The sequence below is a fragment of the Spermophilus citellus genome (genome assembly GCF_964194105.1).
Source record: "Spermophilus citellus genome assembly, chromosome: 2".
Classification (NCBI taxonomy): domain Eukaryota; kingdom Metazoa; phylum Chordata; class Mammalia; order Rodentia; family Sciuridae; genus Spermophilus; species Spermophilus citellus.
Window position 1 is genome coordinate 20,902,357 of NC_138183.1, and position 20,130 is coordinate 20,922,486.

A 20,130-nucleotide genomic window follows, 5' to 3' on the forward strand; every position below is an offset into this window, starting at 1 on the left:
AGTGGTAAGGCACCCCTGGGTTCAAGTACCAGTACCCCCCCAAAAAAATTGTGTGTGTGTGTAAAAACGTGGAAGACAGTCTGGTGCTGAACTCAACAACTTTAAATATACATATATGAAGGAATATACACACGAGCGTACACATTTTCAACGCCCTGTAATAAATAGTGGTTGTAATAAATGGTGGTTGCCTTACCTTGCAACCACCAATCTGCTCACTCCGGGCTCATTTCTGCCCATTCCTGTTCCACAGTAGAAACATCCTTTCTTAATTCCCATGAGCACCACTAGAGGTTAAGTCCTCAGGTCCCATCTGGATTCCTGTGGCTTCCTTTGAATTCACCAGACCCCTCCTGCCCCTACAAGTCCTCTCCCACCCAACCAACCATAGACCTTTGCTCAGATCTTTTACTGTACCCATCCTAGTCAGGTGCGATGCCCCTGGGAGTTTTTTTCTAATGCCATGTCTTTTTACATCACGTCTCTCAACCCATGGCACAGAGTAGACCCTGAGTAATCACGCTGGAATAAATCTCTAAAAACTTGGAAGACAGTCTGGTGCTGAACTCAACAACTTTAAATGCTCAATGTGCAAAGATTGATGAAACTATTGTGTTAGGCATTATTTGGTGTCAATGTCCTTGACATCCAATTGTTCTTTCACCAAAAAATGAACCAGGGCCAAACCTGCGGGAGGCTGGGAAGAACTGTAAAGCAAAGCTAGGGGGAACCCAGAGCATGCCAGCCTTCCAGACGCGGTCACTCCCAGAGACCCCTCCCACACGCCAGGGTGGGCTCCCCAGCTCATTCCTCCCGCCCTGTGGCGGGCAGGGACGGGCTGTCCAGTCTCTCGACACACCTAATTGGCTAGGTCCTGAGTCCGATAAGCGTGGGCGGGGCCGCGGGAGGGCTGACCCGCCTGCCCCGAGAGTGGCCGCAGGGGCGTGGCCTCCATGCGGGGAGGGCGGGCCGCGGGGGGAGCTGCTTCCGGGTGAGCCGCCCCGCCCCCGCGTGGGCCCCGGGAGACTAGATCCCGCGCTGCAGTGGCTGGAGCAGCGGTTCGGAGCTTTCAAGGAGATAGGTGAGTGGGGCTGGACTCCGGGAGTTGGAGGGTTTGGAGGTCGGCCTCTGAGAGAGGCGGAGGCTGTTGCACTAAGTCCTGCGTCCGTAGCTTGTGTCGGGCGCCTGAAGCTCCCGACCTGCAGCTGGGGACCGAGACCCCGTGGGCCCCTGCTTGGGTTCGATGGTCCTGCAACAACCGGGGTTGGAAGCCGATTTCCCGCTCCTGTTTCCTCCTTAGGATTCACCCCCGCCCCGGGCACCGCCGGCCTTCTGCATCATTGCGGAGCCGAGGTGCCTGGCAGGCTGGAGAGGAGTGGAAAATATAAGAACCGCTTGTGCTAGGCGTTGCATGCTTGGCCAATCAGTCCTTACGACAACCCATTGAGGTCCGTTCAAGTCCTCACTTACCAGAATAGGAAATTGAGGTCATACAGGTGAAAAGTGCCAGAACCAGGATTTATACTCACATCGGTCGACTCCACTGACCACAAATTTAACCACCCTGGATCGCAGCCGCCTGATAGATTAGGGCTCTACCCCTTCCCTCCCTCCACCCCCTTAGCCTGTGGCTCTTCATAAGTCCAACTGTGCCAAATAAAATGTGAAATCTGTCTCAGTACCAAAGGTCATAGTGGGTATTGAGGACTGGGCTGCTGGAGAACTGAATTTTAGCCCAGATCTGCAGCTAACCAGCTGCAGGATCCAGGGTCAACGTTTTGCCCTTCTCTGAGCCCAGTTTTACCAGAGTTTCAGTGATGAAATCAGCAAGCTTCAAGAAACCTCATAGCAAGGATATTCTAGGAATCTGTGGAAATGGGAGCTTCTCTGGGTTTCAAATTGCTGAACCCAAAGATTAGGGCTTTCAAAGCCCCAGGAGCAGACTGGGTTCTCATTTTTCTCTTTAATCCCTGTATCTAGCACTACAGCAGGTACAGAGTAGAAAATTCAGGAAACGTGGGTTGATTGAACCAGCAACCAGTAGGTTTCTCATCAGAAGTGCCTGACAGCTGCTGTCCTGGGCCTTTCTGGGGCTTTGGGTTTCTAAACCTGACTCTTCTACCTAGCTGGCAATTCTACCTGCCTCCTTCTGAGCCTGCCAGAACTGGCAGCAGTTGCCATCCCTCTGGGCCAAGAGTACAGCCTCTGGAATCAGTGGAGCATAACCTGTGGGACTGAAGCCCTGCAGCTCTGCTTGCCCCCTTGGTGGCAGCTCTCAGGGTCCAAGTTAGGTTAGACCCAGGTTGGGGTGGAGCCAGCCAAGGAAGGCAAGACCTTCAGTGTTCTTTCATCCATGAAGCTGTTCTTGACTCCCAGAGACAGGATCCTCCCACAGCACCTGGGCCACCACACTATTCTGCATCTGTAGGGGGTTGTTTTATTCCTTCTCCACCACATTAGGTGTTAGGAAGCAGGGACTTTGAAACATCTTGTGACCCTCCAGGCCTAAACAAATGTCCTCCCTCCGGGGTGTGATGCAGAAGGCACAGGACTATACCAGGAGATTTTGTTCCAGATCAGTCCTGCCCCTCTTAATATTAAAATTAGGGACTGGGGATATGGCTCAAGTGGTAGCGTGCTCGCCTGGCATGCGTGCGGCCCAGGTTCGATCCTCAGCACCACATACAAACAAAGATGTTGTGTCTGCCGAAAACTAAAATAAAAATATTAAAAATCTCTCTCTCTCTCTCTCTCTCTCTCTCTCTCTCTCTCCTTTAAAAAAAAATAAAAGTCCTTTTAAAAAATAAAATTAGCTTCTTGTTTACTGAATAGCTACTTGGTGCCAGATATATACCTCAGCACTACCTCTAATCTTCTCCACAGCCTCACAAGCTGGATAATGTCAGCCCATTTCGTAGATAATGAAATGAAGGCTCTGAAAAGCTGCTGACCTTGGCCAACATTAGAGTAGAACACAGACCAGACCTGGAATAGCTTGATTCTGAAAGATGGTTCCTTCTGCACTGCCCTGTACTGTCTTCCATAAAACTAACCTGATCTATGTGAGCAAGCGAAGGTGTGGGGCCTCATTGTGTCTTGTTCCTATAAATGGGGTGACACAGTATTTAAGCTGAGGTTTGCAAGCTCCCTTAATTTAGGGGCCATGCCCTTCCCGTGTGCAAAAAAACTCCCAAATTTTGAGGTACTTTTCACAATGCAAAATCCTGGCCTGATTTGACTCTGCAAAGCAGAGGTGTTACTTGGGGCATTTTCCCACTCTGCAGATGTTTATCAAGTGCCTGTTGTAACAGACTGACTATGTGGTCCCAGCAGCCTCAGGCTCATTTCCTAGCTCTGTACCTCACTGGCTGTGTCATTTCAAGCAAGTCCTGTAGCCTCTCTGCACCCAATTTTCCATATTATAATGTAAAAGATTAACTAGGATCAGTGATTTTCAACTTTTTTAAAAATATTTTTTACTTGTAGTTGGACACAATATCTTTATTTGTTTATATCTTTATGTGGTGCTGAGGATTGAACCCAGGGCTTCACACGTGCTAGGTAAACGCTCTACCACTGAGCCACAAACCCAGCTCGATTTTCAACTTTTTAATTCTTCCAGCAGTAGCACCATTTTTCAAACTACTATCTGTCTGACCATAAAAAAAAAAAAAAAAAAAGATCAAAACGGAACTTCTCTAGCAAGGCCTCCCCCTCCAGTTGTACTCTTCCCACCTCTCCCAGGGTCCTCAGGATAAAATTTGGACAGCGCAGCTCCTAGGCAATCCTGCTTGAGGTTTCTTATAGGCAGAAGGCAGTTGCTCTGTGGGCCTTCTAAAGGAAATGGGGGTTGAGGCCAGTGGAATACAGCTGTGAATTCCAGAAGTCCACAGCCTGCTACAAAAGATTGTTGCTCAGGGAAATGAATCAGAGACATGTGAACCTGGTTTCAAAATTTGACTTGACTCTCCAGAATGACATTGAGCAAGTCATGTAAACCCTCTTAGAGCCTTCATTTCCTTATTACTAAAAAGACAGTTCTTACAATTGAGATAATGTAAGCATAAAGTACCCAGCACCTAATTAATACATTCAATATATTTCTCTCTAGCACCCATTGCAGAGACAGTGTGGGCAGAGAGACACCTACTCAATCAAACATTTACCAGTATTGTGGGTGATAGTACATAAAACCCTGCATTTGGACTTTAGAACAAATTTAGTTTCTGGATCAATCACTAAACTCTCTGTGTGGTCTTGGGCAAGTAACTTGACTACTCTGAGCTGAATTAATTCCTGGCAGACCAGGAAGCAAAATCTTGCAGAAAATGGGCAGACAGGACCTCATATCTGCTGAATAATTGCTCATTTAGGGATTAAGACATCTTTGGGGAGCCCTGGCTTGCCCCTGTGTCAGGTGATGAGGCTGACCCACCCTGGGGTGTGGGGATAGGGTGGGTCCATGTGTGGCTCCTGATAACCCCAACCCCACTAAGGAGGAGGATGGGATAAGATGGGCCCCTGGGCTGGGAGGGAGCCAAAGAGATTGGAGAGATTGGGCAGAAAGCACACTGAAGGATCACCAGGGTTCTGCTGTTTTATCCTATAATGCACTGTGTGACCTTAGATAAGTCCCTACCCACCCTGGGCCTTGAGGTCCTGTTTGTCCAAGGAGCAGCTGGACTTGGACCTGCCATCCCCACTTTCTGTGGCTACCCCACACACACACCCCACCTGGCTACTAGCACCTCCAAAAAGAAATGTCTGAAATGAAGCCCTCTGTCTTCTCTGCAAGCCTGGTTTCCTGTCACCCTATTCCTGCCCTGTCCCTGTCCTCTGGCCAATGGGTCAGGCAGACAGCGCATCCGCCCTGAGAGACCGCCTCTTGGCCGCATCACCATGGCCCTTCCTTCTCCACCCTCAGACCTCCCATAGCCCATACTCTGCTTCCGGTCTGTTCTGCTCAGTGGCAAGATTTATCTTCCTAAAGCCAGGTTTTGACCAGCCACTCCCCCACTTCCTGCTCAGAATCTTCCTTGACCTTCAGTCTGGCCCCCTCCCTTCCTCTCCTCTCTCCTCCTTCCACATGGGCTCCATCGCCTCCTGGGGTCCTCAGAACAGTCCACAGCTGTCCTCCAACCCCAACTTTGCCCTTTTTCCCTTCCCAAGGGAGAGCTGTACTTTTCCCTCCTAAGCTGAACCCACTTACCCTGCAAAACTGAGTTCAAGCCCTGGTCTTCCAGTAGCTTCTTCTGCTCTCTAACCCACATAGAAACCATGACTCCTTTGTGGCAGGGCTCCTTCTCTCTGAAGTGCACTCCATCAACCGTGCCTCCCTGGACTGACATGCAAACTCAAGGAGAAGTCACCTATGGGAGAGTCCAGCGTGGCCTGGCACACAGTAAGTGCTCAAGAAACACGTGAATGCCCCGCTTCTTCCTGCCTCATATCATCTCTCTGGCATGGAGGGCATAATATCTTGTACGTAATGTAATTAAATACTTGCTCTGTGCCAGAGTCCACAGGTGGGCAGAGTGTAAGGGGGCAGGGGAAAATAAACTAACCCTGGACCCTGCCCCGCAGAAGTTATTGGTACAAGATGAGACAGATCAACAAAAAACTCTTACGTAAGAGAGGTTGCAAGAAGAAAGCCTCTCCCGGATAGTGGAGGAGAGGCCTGTGGATGTGGGCGTGGTGGGGCCCTGGAGATTGCACAAGCCTTCTCAGAGGGACAAGGTGCCACCACAAAGCAGGAAAGTGCCGGAGTCTCCTTGGCTGGGAGACAGCCTTAATGGTCACCCCGTTGGGGGAGGGTGCAGGAGCACATATGTCCTGCATAACCGGAAGTCCCCATGGCAAGGTATTACCTGCGCTTCACTTGAGGTGGAATTATAGGGAATTCTTCTCTTTTGGCTTACCTGTACTCTTCTAAAATTTCTACTGTGAGCATGGGCATTGTGCAGGGAAATGTTGTCTGGATCAGTGCTTCTCCAAGTATGCCTAGGGAGGGATTAGTTCTGTTTGTCTTTCTTTTTTTAATTTCCAGCCCATTGGTTGTTTGATAAAATCTGGTAAAAAATAATAACCAGAAATTTATTTTTTTTAAATAGCAGTCACATACACAACAAACTCAAAAGTTTCTTCATTGGATTCAAATTGCTATGAAGTTTCTAAAGACTTATGTTCATTTTTTGTCTTTACCATGAGCCCAGCAGGGATTGGTGGACCCCACTAGGCTAGAGAGAGGGGCGGCAGGAAGCTGGAAGAGCTGCCTTTCAGATGTGTCCGTCTCAGGGTCGGAGACCATATTTCATGTGTCTCCGTTGCCCCTTTCAGAGCTCAGCACGCAGCAGACACCCCAAGAACTAGCTGGCTGGCCTCTGGCCCCCACCATGCAGCCCCAGTCTGTTCTGCACAGTGGCTACTTCCACCCCCTGCTTCGGACCTGGCAGACAGCGGCCACCACCCTCAGTGCTTCCAACTTCATTTACCCCATCTTTGTCACGTAAGTCCCCAGGAATGGGCCAGGCCTTTGATCTGTCCATGGTGGGGGCAGGTGTGTGACTGGTCCAGGCATCAGTATTGCTGGTGGGGGGAGGTGTAAATTGGGCCATCACAGCCAGGCATGGTGACACGTGCCTGTAATCCCAGTTACTGAGGAAGCTGAGGCAAGAGGATCACAAGTTCCAGGCCAACCTGGGCAATTTAACAAGACCCTGACTCAAAATAAAAAATAAAAAGGGCTGTGGGTGTAGCTCAGCGGTAGATTGCTTGCCTAGCATAAGCAAGGCCCTGGATTCAGTCCCCAATACCATAGGGGGATGGGAAATGGGCTGTCAGCTGGAAACTCAGAGTATTGGAAGTGGCCAACTGGGATAAGAAGTCTTAAGAATGGCACAAACCTTGAAAAGACCTCAGTTTTCCCATTTGTAAAATAAGAATAACTACTCTTGCCTGCCATCCTGAATCTTTGGAATACAGTAGAAACGTGGAAGGCTCTGTCAGCTGTAAAGTGCTATATCCTCATAAGAGGGGCTTATGAATAATAATCATGCAATCACGATTATTAATAAAGCAACAGCAGACCTACTGTGTACAAGGTACTATTCGAGCAACCTACATACATGATCTGTTCAGTCCTGACAGCATTTGTATGAAGAAGGAATAGACATTTTCTCCAACAGGGTCAACTCCATGAGGACAGGGATTTTTGCCTGTTCTGTTCACTGTTGTATTACCAGCACCTAGACCAGTACCGGACACATAATAAGTGCTCCGTTGGGGCTGGGGTTGTGGCTCAGCAGTAGAGCACTCGCCTAGTACATGCGAGGCCCTGGGTTCGATCCTCAGCACCACATGAAAATAAATAAATATATTGTGTCCAACTAAAAAAATAAATACTTTTTAAAAAATAAGTGCTCAGTAAATTTTTATTGAATGAAGGAATTGATCCCATCCAGGCTCTAGATGAAGGGCCTTGAGGCTCAAAGAAATGATGTAACTTGGCCAAGATCACCCAGTCAGACAGTGACTAGTGGAGGAAGTAAGGACTTCTGATGTCAGAGTCCACATTCTTAACCACTTGATTCCTTCCTGTTGACGCATTACTGTTCTTCTAGTACACTTGCTTTTATTGTCACTGTTATTCTTGTTCCTATTATTATTTCAGGCCAGGGGAGCCAGACACTGGACCCCATCCCCCTCCCTCCATCTCCATTCCCACATTCCTTCCCAGCTTCCCAACCATCCCTCCCAGTCACCCCACCACCACCTGCCCTTCCCACAGCCACCAATCCATAGCCCACCCCCTGCTCTTACAGGGATGTTCCTGATGACGTACAACCTATTGCCAGCCTGCCAGGAGTGGCCAGGTAGGAGGCATGCTGGAGAGGGCAAGGGGATGATCGAGGGAGAAATTTTGCAGGGGGAGGTGCCCGGAGGCAGAAGTAGACCCCGGAGGTAGAAGATCCAGAGACACAAACTGCAGCTCAGTGGAGAGAAGGGCTTCCCTGGGGCCACAGCTGTGCACAGTTAAGGGGCAGCCTCGTGAAGTGACAAGCTTCACCAGGAGCCCTCGGCGAGGTTGTTGCACGCAGAGCTGAACTTGAGAAAGGAGTTCAGTTAGACCACCTTGGAGGAGCTGCTACAGCTGATTCCACAGCTCTAATATTTGGGGTTTGATTTCCCCACCTGTTTGGTGGGTGCATTCCTTCCCAGCCCTGTCCTAGGGGCTGGCACCCTCCTGGTGCCACCAGGACTGGCCCCCCTCAGTCCCTCCCATCCCCTCCCAGGTATGGTGTGAACCGGCTGGAAGAGATGCTGAAGCCCCTGGTGGAAGAGGGCCTGCGCTGTGTCCTCATCTTTGGTGTCCCCAGCAGAGTCCCCAAGGTGAAGAATTGGAGGAAGAGTTAAGAAAAGAGGTGGGGTGAGGGTGGGGACAGGAGTGAATGGCCATTGTCCCAGCCCTTAAGATAGTACTCCTAGGGGTCAGGAAGCTAAGTACCTGGTACCCTGACAGGGTAAGTCAGGTCCCCTCTCTAGGTCCCTGTTTCCTCTGCAGTGGGCACAGTCCTCAGTGCTTCCTTATCCAGGGGTTGTGACCGTGACAGAAAGTGAGGGCCGGGGCTGCTCTCTGCAATGGCTGGCTGCCCTGTCCCCCCAAGGGCTTCATGTGACAGATACATCGCTTTGTTCTTCCCCTGCCCCTAGGATGAAAGGGGCTCTGCAGCCGACTCCGAGGAGTCCCCAACTATCGAGGCAGTCCGTCTGTTGAGAAAGACCTTCCCCAGCCTCTTGGTGGCCTGTGACGTCTGCCTGTGCCCCTACACCTCCCATGGTCACTGTGGTGAGCTTCCTCCCTCCCACCAACCCTGCTGCCACCCACACCCACTGCCCAGTTCTCCCCAGGGTGGACACAGGCCAAGAGCCAAAGCACTCCCCCAACCCCGCCATCTTGTCCTGCAGGGCTCCTGAGTGAGAATGGAGCATTCAAGGCCGAGGAAAGCCGCCAGCGACTGGCAGAGGTGGCACTGGCCTATGCCAAGGCAGGTGAGTGAGTCCCCAGCAGGGGTGGACACCTGTGGGTTGGGGAGCTGGCAGAGTGGATAGAGGGTCCCAGAGTTCTGAAGACCACCCTCTGCCCCTCAGGATGTCAGGTAGTAGCGCCGTCGGACATGATGGACGGACGAGTGGAAGCCATCAAGGACGCCCTGATGGCACATGGACTTGGCAACAGGGTATGTGCCGGGAGTGCAGGGGGAGGGCGGCAGGGTGGAGAGAGCCTGGACAGCCCTGTGTCCATGAGCCTAGAATCACAGAGCAGAGGACAACACTGGATTAGACCTTTGGGGTCCATCTCAGCCTCTGCACCTCGGATGGGGAGATCAAGACCCAGTGTTCCAATGGGATTAGAACTCAGGCACGCCTCTTCTTAGCCTCGGGCCTTCCACTCTGTCACTTCACCCCAGAGCACCTGGAAAGGGCTGCCTGGGCCTCACCGCATTGTCTCCATAGGTATCAGTGATGAGCTACAGTGCCAAATTTGCTTCGTGTTTCTATGGGCCTTTCCGGTGAGTGGGGTGGGCAGGCTTCTGCTGTTAACCCCTGACCCGTAGCCCACAGCTGGAGCTCACAGGGTGACTGTGCTCTGCAGGGACGCTGCTCAGTCAAGCCCAGCTTTTGGAGACCGCCGCTGCTACCAGCTGCCCCCTGGAGCCCGAGGCCTGGCCCTCCGAGCAGTGGTAAGTGACCAGGCTTGAGACACACACACACACACACACACACACACCCTTCCTGCCTGTCCTTTTCCAAGACACTTTACCCTCTTCCCTTAGGACCGGGACGTACGGGAAGGAGCCGACATGCTCATGGTGAAGCCGGGAATGCCCTACCTGGACATCGTGCGGGAGGTGAAGGACAAGGTGAGCACAGAGCAGACTTGAGGACTCAGAGATTGGGAGAGTCCCCAGACGCTGGGACCTTCGATTGAAGGACTCTGGCATCTCAGAGCTAGAAGCAGTCTGCACCTGAGCCGGAGGCCTCTCTTCCCATTCCTGCCCAGAACCAGCACGGCCTCTGTGCCGGGGTTCACAGGGGCCTATGAACGGCTCTGGAAGGACAGCTCTAGATCAGACTGGGCTGCCAGGAGCACAGACTCAGAATAGAGCTCAAGGTGGTCACAGACTGGGCAGGGAGGGAGGGACATTCCAGAGCACAGGTGCCCCCCACCTCAACCCTGTTCCCATGGCTGCTTCTCCACAGCACCCCCAGCTCCCCCTCGCTGTCTACCACGTGTCTGGGGAGTTCGCCATGCTGTGGCACGGCGCCCGGGCTGGGGCATTTGATCTCAAGGCTGCCGTGTTGGAGGCCATGACCGCCTTCCGCAGAGCAGGTAAGCGCAGAACAGAGCAGGTGGGGGTTGTGACCTGTGCCCCAGAGACTGACCGGCACTCTGTCCAGATAGGGAAACGATGTCATGAGACAGCCTGGACTCTTATGCTTGTAAACACAGGTATCTAAAGAGACAAAGTCCAGGCGTGGTGGCACATGCTTGTAATCCCAGCTACTTGGTAGGCTGAGGGAGGAGGATTGCAAGTTCAAGGCTGGCCTCAGCAATTTAGCAAGACCCTGTCTCAAAATAAAAAGGACTAGGAATGTAGTTCAGTAGTAAAGAGCCCCTGGGCACCACTATCCTCTTCCCCACCACCCCCCAAAAAAAACAAATAGACGGACTGAGGAAAGGGAGTGGAAGGACAGAACAGAACATGGGACAATGAAGAAAACAGAGCCCTCTATTGCTTTCTGGTGATGAAAACTTGGACAAGACGCTCTCTCAATCCCAAGATCCTTATCTGTAAGCTAGGGATAAGATAACTAGTACCTGGTTGTCCTGAGGATGAAATGAGATAATATGTTCAATTAGCATATGCCTGTTACTCCATAATGGGAACGGGTTTTGTTAGTATAGCACACTATCCTGGTCATTAGAATGGGCTCCAGCTGTGGGCCAATGGGCCAGGGGTTTAACAGCAGAACCCTGCCCACCCCACTCACCAGAAAGGTCTGGTGAAACAGGAAGCAGATTTGGCACTCTAGCTCATCACTAGGACCTGTGGGAGACAATGGGGTAGAGGCTCAGTCAGCCCCTTCCAGGTGCTCAGGGTGATGTGGCAGGGAGTGAAAGGTCACTGGCTAGGAAGCAGAGTGCTTGTGTTCCGGCCCATTGGAGCGCTGGCCTTGATGTCTCCATCCCAGCCAGGGAAGGGGGCTTGCAGTTACCTACTTCCCCAGCTGTGCATTTCACATGAGGCCCAGAAAGAGAAAGTGACTCACCCAGGGTCTGGAGCTGACTGAAGTGGGCCCAGTCCTGTGTGTGACCCACAGGCTATGCTGATGCCATGCCCCGCCCCTCTTCCCGCCTCTCCCTGACACAGGTGCTGACATCATCATCACCTACTACACACCTCAGCTCCTGCAGTGGCTGAAGGAGTGAGTAACCAGCGTGCAGGACCCAAGATCTAGAACTTGAGAAGACTCCCAGGGCCTTGGAGAAGTGAAAACCAAAGTAAAGGCTGCTTTTAGAACTGTGCCCTGTGCCTGCTTCCTGCTTACATGCCTGCAGGGGCCCAGCGCCCTGGCTGGCTTTTGCCAACTTGCTGAATCTTACCAATCCTGGTCACAGCCTCATGGGCTCTCCGAACTTCCTGCCCCTGCCCAAGCTCAGCCTGAGGCTCATGTTTTCCACCCCCAGCTCTCTCCTCAGGTGTGGCTTCAGCTTGACAGCAACCAAGAGTTCCCCAGGGCAGGCGTGGTGGGGCCTGGGAGAGGGGCTTGGAGCACGAGGCTAGAGGAGAGCAGTTGGACTTTGGATCCCAAGAAGCTCAGGAAAGCCTGGGCCTGAGACCCAGCGTGACAACCCTGGGGGTGGAGCTGAGCCGGGCTTTGGTTCCACACAGGCCAGTGGTCGCCAGGCTGCCTGGGAGCCCCTGTTCTCTTCAGCCTAGACCTGAGGAAGAGTGACGGGTGAATGAGGACCAAACTCCAGAAGCAAAGGGGGAGTTCCTGACTGCTGGAGCGCCACCACCACAGGCTTTCCAGGCACAGGATAGTTCTTGAGAACCTCTGCTCTATGACCAGGCACTGGGTGCCAGGGAGACAGTAGGACAGGCCTGGCTCCTTCTGGAAATTGTACAGAGAGTAGGGAAAACAGTTAAGAAGAAAAGGGACAAAGTGGTTACAAACTGTGATAAGTGCTTTGAAAGAAGGAAAGGGTCTCAGAGAGTAAGGGGTAGGACCCTCTTCAGAGCATGGTCTGGAGACCCTCTCTGAGGCTAAGACTGAGAGGGAAGCTGGGCATGGTGGCGCATGCCTGTAATTCCAGCCACTCAGGAGGCCGAGATAGGAGGATCACAAGTTCAAAGCCAGCCTCAGCAACTTAGGGAGGCACTAGCAACTCAGTAAGACCCTGTCTCTAAATAAAATATAAAAAAAAGGGCTGGGGATGTGGCTTTGTGGTGCAGCACCCCTGAGTTCAATTCCTAGTACAAAAAAAAAAAAAAAAAAAAAAAAGCCTGAGAGGGACAAGAAAAGATCCTGACAAAGATGCAGGTCACAAGAACAAAGAAGAGAAGATGGTATGTACCATGACCCTGTGGTGGGAGGAGCTCAACAGGGCTTTGGAGCAGGTGAGGAAGAGGCATATGGGTAGAAAGGCCAAGTCCCACATCTGGTAATGAGCTTAGATTTTATTTTGTATTTAATGTGCAGCCCACTGAAAGATGTTCTCCTCCCACCCCACCCCGTGCTGGGGGTTAAGCCAGGGCCTCATGCATGCTAGCCAAGAACCTCTACCATTGAACTACACCACTTAGCAAATTTTGCCAATGCTTTAAATCACTGTGGAGAAGGAAACAAGGATGCCTTCATGGGTTTCTGGCTCTAGCAACTTCACAAGTGCTTGTAGTCATTTTAAGACTGACAATGAGTCTCCTCCCAATGAAAGTTAAGGCCCAGTTAAGGAGAATCCATTTTGCAAGTCTACTTGCCCATCTGCAAAGGGATAGGGAATCCCCATCTATGGCCAAAACAAGGTCAATTCAGACCCCAAAACAGTACAGTCCTTCTCCGCCCCTGTATTAGGGATTGAGCCCACAGGCACTTTACCACTAATCTGTAACCCCAGCCCTTCTTAAGTTTTTTAATTTTGAGACAAGGTCTCACTAAGTTGCTGAGACTGTCCTCCAACTTGGGATCCTCCTGCCTCAGCCTCCTCATTTGGGATTACAGCCATACACCACCAACCTGGCAGTACAACCCATTTTTAATGTAGAATAAATTCATTCATTTAGAATTATAAACTCCTGGCAGCTCCTACAGACAATCCAGTCCCTTCCACCTCTTGGTGTCCTTCATCAGAGCTGTGGTTGGCTCACCTTATTAAGGCCTCATCTCACCCTGTTCTCACCTTCTGAAAGGTGGCCAGCCAAGATCAGAGCTTGAAGACTCCCAAAGCTTCTTCCAAGAGCCTGAGCCCGCACCTGTACCTACGACATAGGACCTACATCACCAACTGGGAGATAGTCATTGCTGGGCCAGAGACAGACCAGACCAGAACCTCTAGGTGTCTTAGCTGCTGGGCCTCCTGCCTCCTGGCCCCTGAACTCATTTCTGGTTAAAATGATTGATGTGGAAGCAAAGGTTTGTCAGGCCATCTCAGACTCATCACTGCTAAGCAAGTATAGAGCCTGGCTTGGTTCTAGGCACAGAGAGATGGGGGACAGATGGTGCCCTTTAGGTATAAATAGTTCAAAGTAGGCAGACAAATGTGTGGCCAGACCACTTGGGTAGCACATGGTAAACACTGCACCAAATGAGGATGAATATCCCTGAGAACCAGGAAGCAGATCTACCAGTGACTTGATAGGTGATGTGAAAGAGGCCATAGGACCTGACCTGCTTTGGAGGATCAGAAAATGTTTCATTGAAAGACTGACGTTTGGATGAGTGACCAAGCTATGCTTGGACAACAGCATTTCAGGCAGAAAGAATGGTGGTGCAAAGGCCCTGGGGCTAGAAGGAACTGGAGGAGCATAGGGCTGGTGTGGCTAGAGCACAGGAAGTACAGAAGAAGAATGACCTGCCCTTGCTAGAAGTAATTTTATCCCTGGGCAGAGGACTCAGTTTTCATAGCCTGGCATGACACATGATCTGACCTCTAGGCATCACCATTGAGTTGATGAGTGCTAAGGGCCTTAGTGAGACTTGATTTTCTTGTTTCCCTGTCCTATGTGCCAGCTTAGACTGTGGCTTGTCCCTTCAACAGGCTTTTTAATCAGCCAATTCACTACCTAAAAGCAGAGATCACCAACTGTCCACACAGGGAATGGGGAATCCTAACTGCTCCCTGCTCCGAGCCCCAATTCCAAACATCAGAGCCTATTGTAAGGGACCGGCGAAACATCGGAGGAAGAGACCACCAAGAGACTGTCTCATGTAACAGCAAAAGGGTTTATTTGGGGACCAGCATGCTGGGGCTCAGAGCTCACTAGAGCAAAGAGAGATAAAGCCCTGATGACAGCTTAAGCAGAGCTTATATACTTTCCTTGGAGAGGGTAGGGAGAGAAATTACATTTTGTAGTTTGGCAGTTGGGGACAGCTCATTCTGGGAACAAGATTAGCAAACAGTGTTTTGTTAAGCATATAGAAAAACGGAGTGACAAGTACCTATTTTATTAACCTTTCATTCCCCACTTCTTCTTCTGGCTACTTTTAATCATAAAAGTGATCATTGGGGGGTGTCACATTTTATGTCTGTTAGTGGGGTATATTGTTGTCTGATTACCATAAGTTTGATTTGTCCAATTTGGGCTTGGAGAAAGGAAACTATACGGTTGAGCAAACAGGGTCCTAGAGTTAGCAACAATATAAGAATTATTAAAGGACCGGCCAGGGCTGATAAAAGCGTAGTTAACCAGGGGGACTGTGTGAACCAAGACTCATACCACCCTTTTTGGGCCTCTCTCTCTCTCGCTGACGCTCTTCAAGGCGTCTTTTTAATTTACTCATAGATTTTTTTTTAACTTCAGTATGGTCGGCATAAAAACAACATTCTTCCCTTAATGCAGCACAAAGGCCCTCTTCTCTCATGAAGAGGAGGTCCAGCCCTCGCCTGTTCTGTAAAACAACTTCAGAGAGAGAGGTTAAAGATTCCTGCAAAGCTGTGATGGAGGTTTCTAATATCTTTAAGTTTTGGTCCATTGCTGTTTCTAATTGGGTCATTTGTTGTGTCCCACGGATCAGGGCAGTGGTCCCTGTGCCCACCCCTGCAGCAATTCCCATTCCTAATAAGATGGCTAAAGTGAGGGATACAGGTTCCTGGCGGAACCGGGTTGTATGTCCCCTTATTTGATCTTTAAATGAAACTGCGTCATGATAGAGCACTCTGGGAAACATCTGCACCATTATACAATTAATCACATCTGTTGACCATTTTATGAAAATATATAAATAATGTTCAAGTATATAGAATTATACTGTTGTAGGGACGGACAAGGCAAGGCACCTAAGATAGCACTGAAGACAGGGAAACAGTCCTATTTGGTTGCAACCGGATTCAGAGGGCACTGCTTCTGTTGTAATCAATTAATCCCCTGAACCCCAAGTTTAGGTAGTTTCAGAATTTTGTACTCAACATGTAAGGGAAGGGGCTCAGAAGTTCACAGTCTGCAGAAGTTTACAAAAAGCAGTTTTTGTTTCTTTTTTTTTTTTTTTTTTTTCTCTGTTCTGGGCAAGTTAACTTTTTAAGGACACCTGGGAGGGGGAGAATTTTTTTTTTCTGCCAGCTGTTACCATGGAGCCCTGTTGATAACTTTTTTATCTTAGAAATGTAGCCATCTCTGTGAAGCCCCAACTCAAGGCCAGAGGCCCTGTTCACATATTTTGTGAAAAACTAGTAAGGGGGTGTCTAGCTTAGGAGTGCTGATTTTTCCAGCCAGTGGCCAAGTAGAACAGGGCAACATGAAAAGAGGAAGCTTATCTATACTGAACTCTTTTATAGGGACTCTTTTGCTGAAAGTCCTAAAGTCAGCCATGGTGAAGACTTCTGGAGAAGGTCAGTTAAGACTTTTCTGTGGCCCTGGTACAGAGGGGGAGGACGGGGAAGGCAGTGCTGAGAGCAGCTCCGTGGATCTGAGAATGAGGAAGGAGAGATGTAAAAGAATAATGGGAAAGGGGTTTGGGATTTTCCTTGCAACAAAAACTTGAGTAGTAGAACAGGTAGAGCAGAGGGGAAGACTGGAGTGAGTATCCCAAAAAGCCTGTGAGGGACTTTAAATTTTTAGTAACCTGTTTTCAGTGATGACAAAGCAACTTTAAAGGCCATTTTTATTACATCTTGGATAGGGGTCTGAGGGCTCTCCTCAGCTGGTTTGAGCTTTGGGTTAGCTGGTAAGAGGACCTGGTGGGACCCGGTGTGGGCACTGACAGGAGAAGAGAGGAGTGAATGGGTGGAGAGATACCTCAGTACCTGTTACTTCAGCAAGGGGGCAATGGTCTGAGAACCGGCGGAGGTTTGGGTTCCATCAGGTAGCCCCTGTATGTTTACATCCTTATGACTTACAGGAGAAGTCAGTTTTTCCCCCACACAGCTGTGACTGTTTGTGGCTTTGATAGTCCACCGGGCAAACATAGTAATTTAGGTTAGCCAACCTGCATCTGGCTCGAGTGTCCCTACATCCATAATGTTTGTTTCCATTATCTATGGTACGGAAGGGATTTAATGGAATTTTAGTGGGATCCTCTTCATCAGGGATATCCCAATAGGAAAGACCTATAGCCAGCTGACAAATGTCTGGGTGGAGAGATGGCCATCAGGTCCCTAAGGGGGCTGTATGCAAGATAGATTATACTTCCTGTCCAGTAGGATTTGTGATCAGCCATCGCTGCTGAACGAGCTGATGAGGGTTAGGACTACTGGTGGTCAAGGGGAGAGTCCATAGCCCCATCCACACGGCGAATAGCAATTTGAGAGGGTTACCAGTCTTTTTTAATTTCCAGCCAGAGTCTGGACAGGGCGTAGGCTTGAGATGAGAGGCATGGATCCAGGAAGTGATTCCGTTTACCTTTACCGCTGTAGGTGTTATAAGTAGCACCTGGTATGGTCCTTTCCAGTGGGATTCCAGGGATAACACCTGATGTCATCTTACGTAGATGAAGTTTCCCACACCACTTGATATCAATGTGGAGTTTCTTCGTCCCCAGGTTGGTAGGCAGTGGCCAGCTGTTTCCACAGGTATCACTGAGTTTTTTCAAGAGCTTTAAGTCTGTCAAGCAAGGGGGTGTGGAAGGGATTGTTAGGTCTTAGAGTTGGGGTCAGGTCCCTTACTGGAGGAGGGGCACCATAGAGAATTTCATAGGGGGTGAGGTTACACAAAGAAACAGAGGGAGTATTTCTTGTATGAAACAGTACATAAGGCAGGAGCATAGTCCAATCTTTTATGCCGGTCTCTAAGCTTAATTTCGTTAAGGTCTCTTTAATGGTTCTATTCATTTTTTCTACCTGTCCTGAGCTCTGGGGTCTATAAGCGCAATGTAACCTCCAATTAATCCCCAGGGTCCTGGCTAACTCCTGACTTACCTGGGCCACGAACGCCGGTCCATTACCAGACCCTATTACCTTAGGCAGGCCGTATCTTGGAAAAATATCTTTCAGGATCTTCTTGACCACCATTTGTGCCTTTTTTTTTTTTTTTTTTTTGTAGGGAAGGCTTCAATCCATCCTGAAAATGTATCTACAAAGATTAGGAGATATTTAAGTCCATACCTTGCTGGCTTAATTTCAGTAAAGTCCACTTCCCAAAATTGTCTTGGTCTGGTTCCTCGAAGGCGCCTTCCTGCAGGAAGCTTGGAAGGGTAAGCATTAACCAATTGATAGACCCGACAGGCTTTTGTTACCTGTTCAGCTATTTCCTTTCGCTGTGAGCCAGTTAGTGGAAAACTCTGTTCTTGATCCTTCGAGAATGCCTGCAGTTTCTTTGAACCAAGGTGAGTGAGTTGATGTACATTTTTAATGTAGTGTAGGGCTTTCTGAAATTGCAGGCTCAGCGCAGTAAAGTCGAGGAGTTCAGTGTCTGTGTCCTTATGTTCCCCCGGTGTGGAAAGTGTTAACATGGTTACTCCGTTTAGGGCTGCCAATTTAGCCTCTTTATTTGCCCTCTTGTTAGATGGGGGTGGTATCTGCACAACGGTTTGTTTTCTGGGCTCAGTGAGCCATTGTTTACTGCCCCTAAGGGAATAGTCCAGGAAGATTACTTCTTGCTGGCAAATTTGGGCCTTTTTAGCAGAAGCTCTATACCCGAGTTGAGCAAGCTCAGATAAGAGTGCTTGGGTTCCAGACTCACAGTTTTCCTTGGTATCAGCTGCCAGTAGCAGGTCATCCACATATTGAAGCAGGGTGACTTCGGGGTGCGTAGTTCTGAAGTTGTTGAGATCTCTGTGGAGGGCTTTATCAAAGAGAGTGGGGGAGTTTTTGAACCCCTGTGGAAGTCTGGTCCAAGTTAGTTGATCAGACGTTCCGGTTTCTGGGTTTACCCATTCTAAAGCAAACAGCAACTGACTATCTTTATGCAGAGGCAAGCAAAAGAAAGCATCTTTTAAGTCCAGGACAGTATACCATTTTCGCTCAGGGTTCAGGGTGCTAAGCAGATTGTACGGATTAGGTACTGTGGGGTGAATGTCCTGCACTCTGTTGTTGATCTCTCTTAGGTCTTGAATGGGGCGATAGTCCCCGGTTCCTGGCTTTTTTACTGGTAGCAGGGGAGTTTTCCAGGCCGATTGACAGGGACTTAGGACCAATAAGTCCAGATATTTCTGAATATGGGGCCTTATCCCATCTTTAGCTTCTTTACTCAGAGGATATTGTTTAATATTAATTGGGGAGGCTGAGGTTTTTAACTCCACTGTTATTGGAGGTTGTTTTACGGCTAGGCCTAATTTAGCAGTTTCTGCCCAGGCATCTGGGTAATCTGTTATCCATTTCTGGGATAGCTTGCCTGTTTGATCAGTCTTGGGGTGTGTGAAGCGTTGATGTTCATCTTCTACTGACATAGTTAAAGCCATGACTATAGGAGTTTTTACTGAAGGATTTAGAAATTTCATTTGGGGGCCTTCAGGGTTAAAAGTTATTCTGGCCCAGAGTTTGGTGAGCAGATCTCTGCCCATCAATGGGGCCGGGCATTCTGGGGTCACTAGGAAGGAGTGATGGACTTTTCCTTTCCCCAGGTCCATGGGGTCCATGGTCCTCTTAGTTGTCCAAGCCCAATATTTACTGCCGTTAGCCCCTTGAACTAGAGACCTTTTAGTTGATAGAGGGCTCAATGGGGCCTTAAGGGCTGAGTATACTGCCCATGTATCCACTTCAAAGTTTACTGGGGTCCCCTCCATTTCAAAAGTTACCCTGAGCTCGGGGAGGGGATCCGAGCCCCGACTTTCTTAGTCATCCTCCAGAGTTAGAATGGCTGGCTGGCGTGGCTGTTTCTTTCTAGGGCACTCTTTGGCCCAGTGTCCTTTTTCTCTACAGTAGGCACATTGATCTGAGGCCAGAGGTGGCTTCTGGCGTGGGCCCAGGCATCCCTTTCTGTCTCCCTGTCTCTTAACTTCTGGCGTATTTGTTGTTGTGACCAGGACCTTAGTCAATGCCTCAGTCTGTCTTTTGCTTCTTTCATCCTCCCTTTGCTCCCTTTCTTTCTCCCTCCTTTGTTCCTTCTCTTCCTCAGTTTCTCTCTTATAGTATACCTTCTCGGCTTCTCTGACTAAATCTCTCAAAGTCATATCTTGTAATCCATCTAAGCATTGTAACTTTCTTTTAATATCCAGGGCTGCTTGCCCAATAAAGGCCATCGTAACAGATGCCTTTTGATCCTCTGCCTGAGGATCAAAAGGAGTATATCTCCTATATGCCTCCATAATTCTCTCCAGAAACATAGAGGGAGATTCATTAGGCCCTTGAATAATTTCTCTTACCTTGGCCAAATTAGTTGGCCGTCTAGCGGCTGCTCAGAGACCCGCTATTAGAGCCGGCGATAAGTGGACAGATGCTCCCTACCTTTAAAGGTGTTGGGGTCCCAGTTGGGTCAG

At 49.6% G+C, this 20,130-nt stretch overlaps 1 protein-coding gene across 2 annotated transcripts; it reads left to right on the plus strand.

The window, feature by feature from the left end:
• Positions 1–925: 925 nt before the first annotated feature.
• Positions 926–11,587, plus strand: ALAD (aminolevulinate dehydratase). 2 transcript variants are annotated; one of them, XM_081273886.1, is made up of 13 exons: positions 926–1,081; positions 5,296–5,401; positions 6,337–6,505; positions 7,821–7,871; positions 8,292–8,388; positions 8,710–8,845; positions 8,965–9,048; positions 9,148–9,236; positions 9,514–9,569; positions 9,653–9,740; positions 9,834–9,920; positions 10,261–10,390; positions 11,433–11,587. In XM_081273886.1, the coding sequence occupies exons 2-13, from the start codon at positions 5,347–5,349 to the stop codon at positions 11,489–11,491; spliced, it is 1,101 nt and encodes a 366-aa protein (XP_081130012.1). In that variant the 5' UTR covers positions 926–1,081; positions 5,296–5,346; the 3' UTR covers positions 11,492–11,587. The 2 variants fall into 2 exon arrangements, with proteins under 2 accessions (XP_081130012.1, XP_081130011.1); XM_081273885.1 differs by having other exon boundaries at positions 948–1,081; positions 5,273–5,401.
• Positions 11,588–20,130: the final 8,543 nt, after the last annotated feature.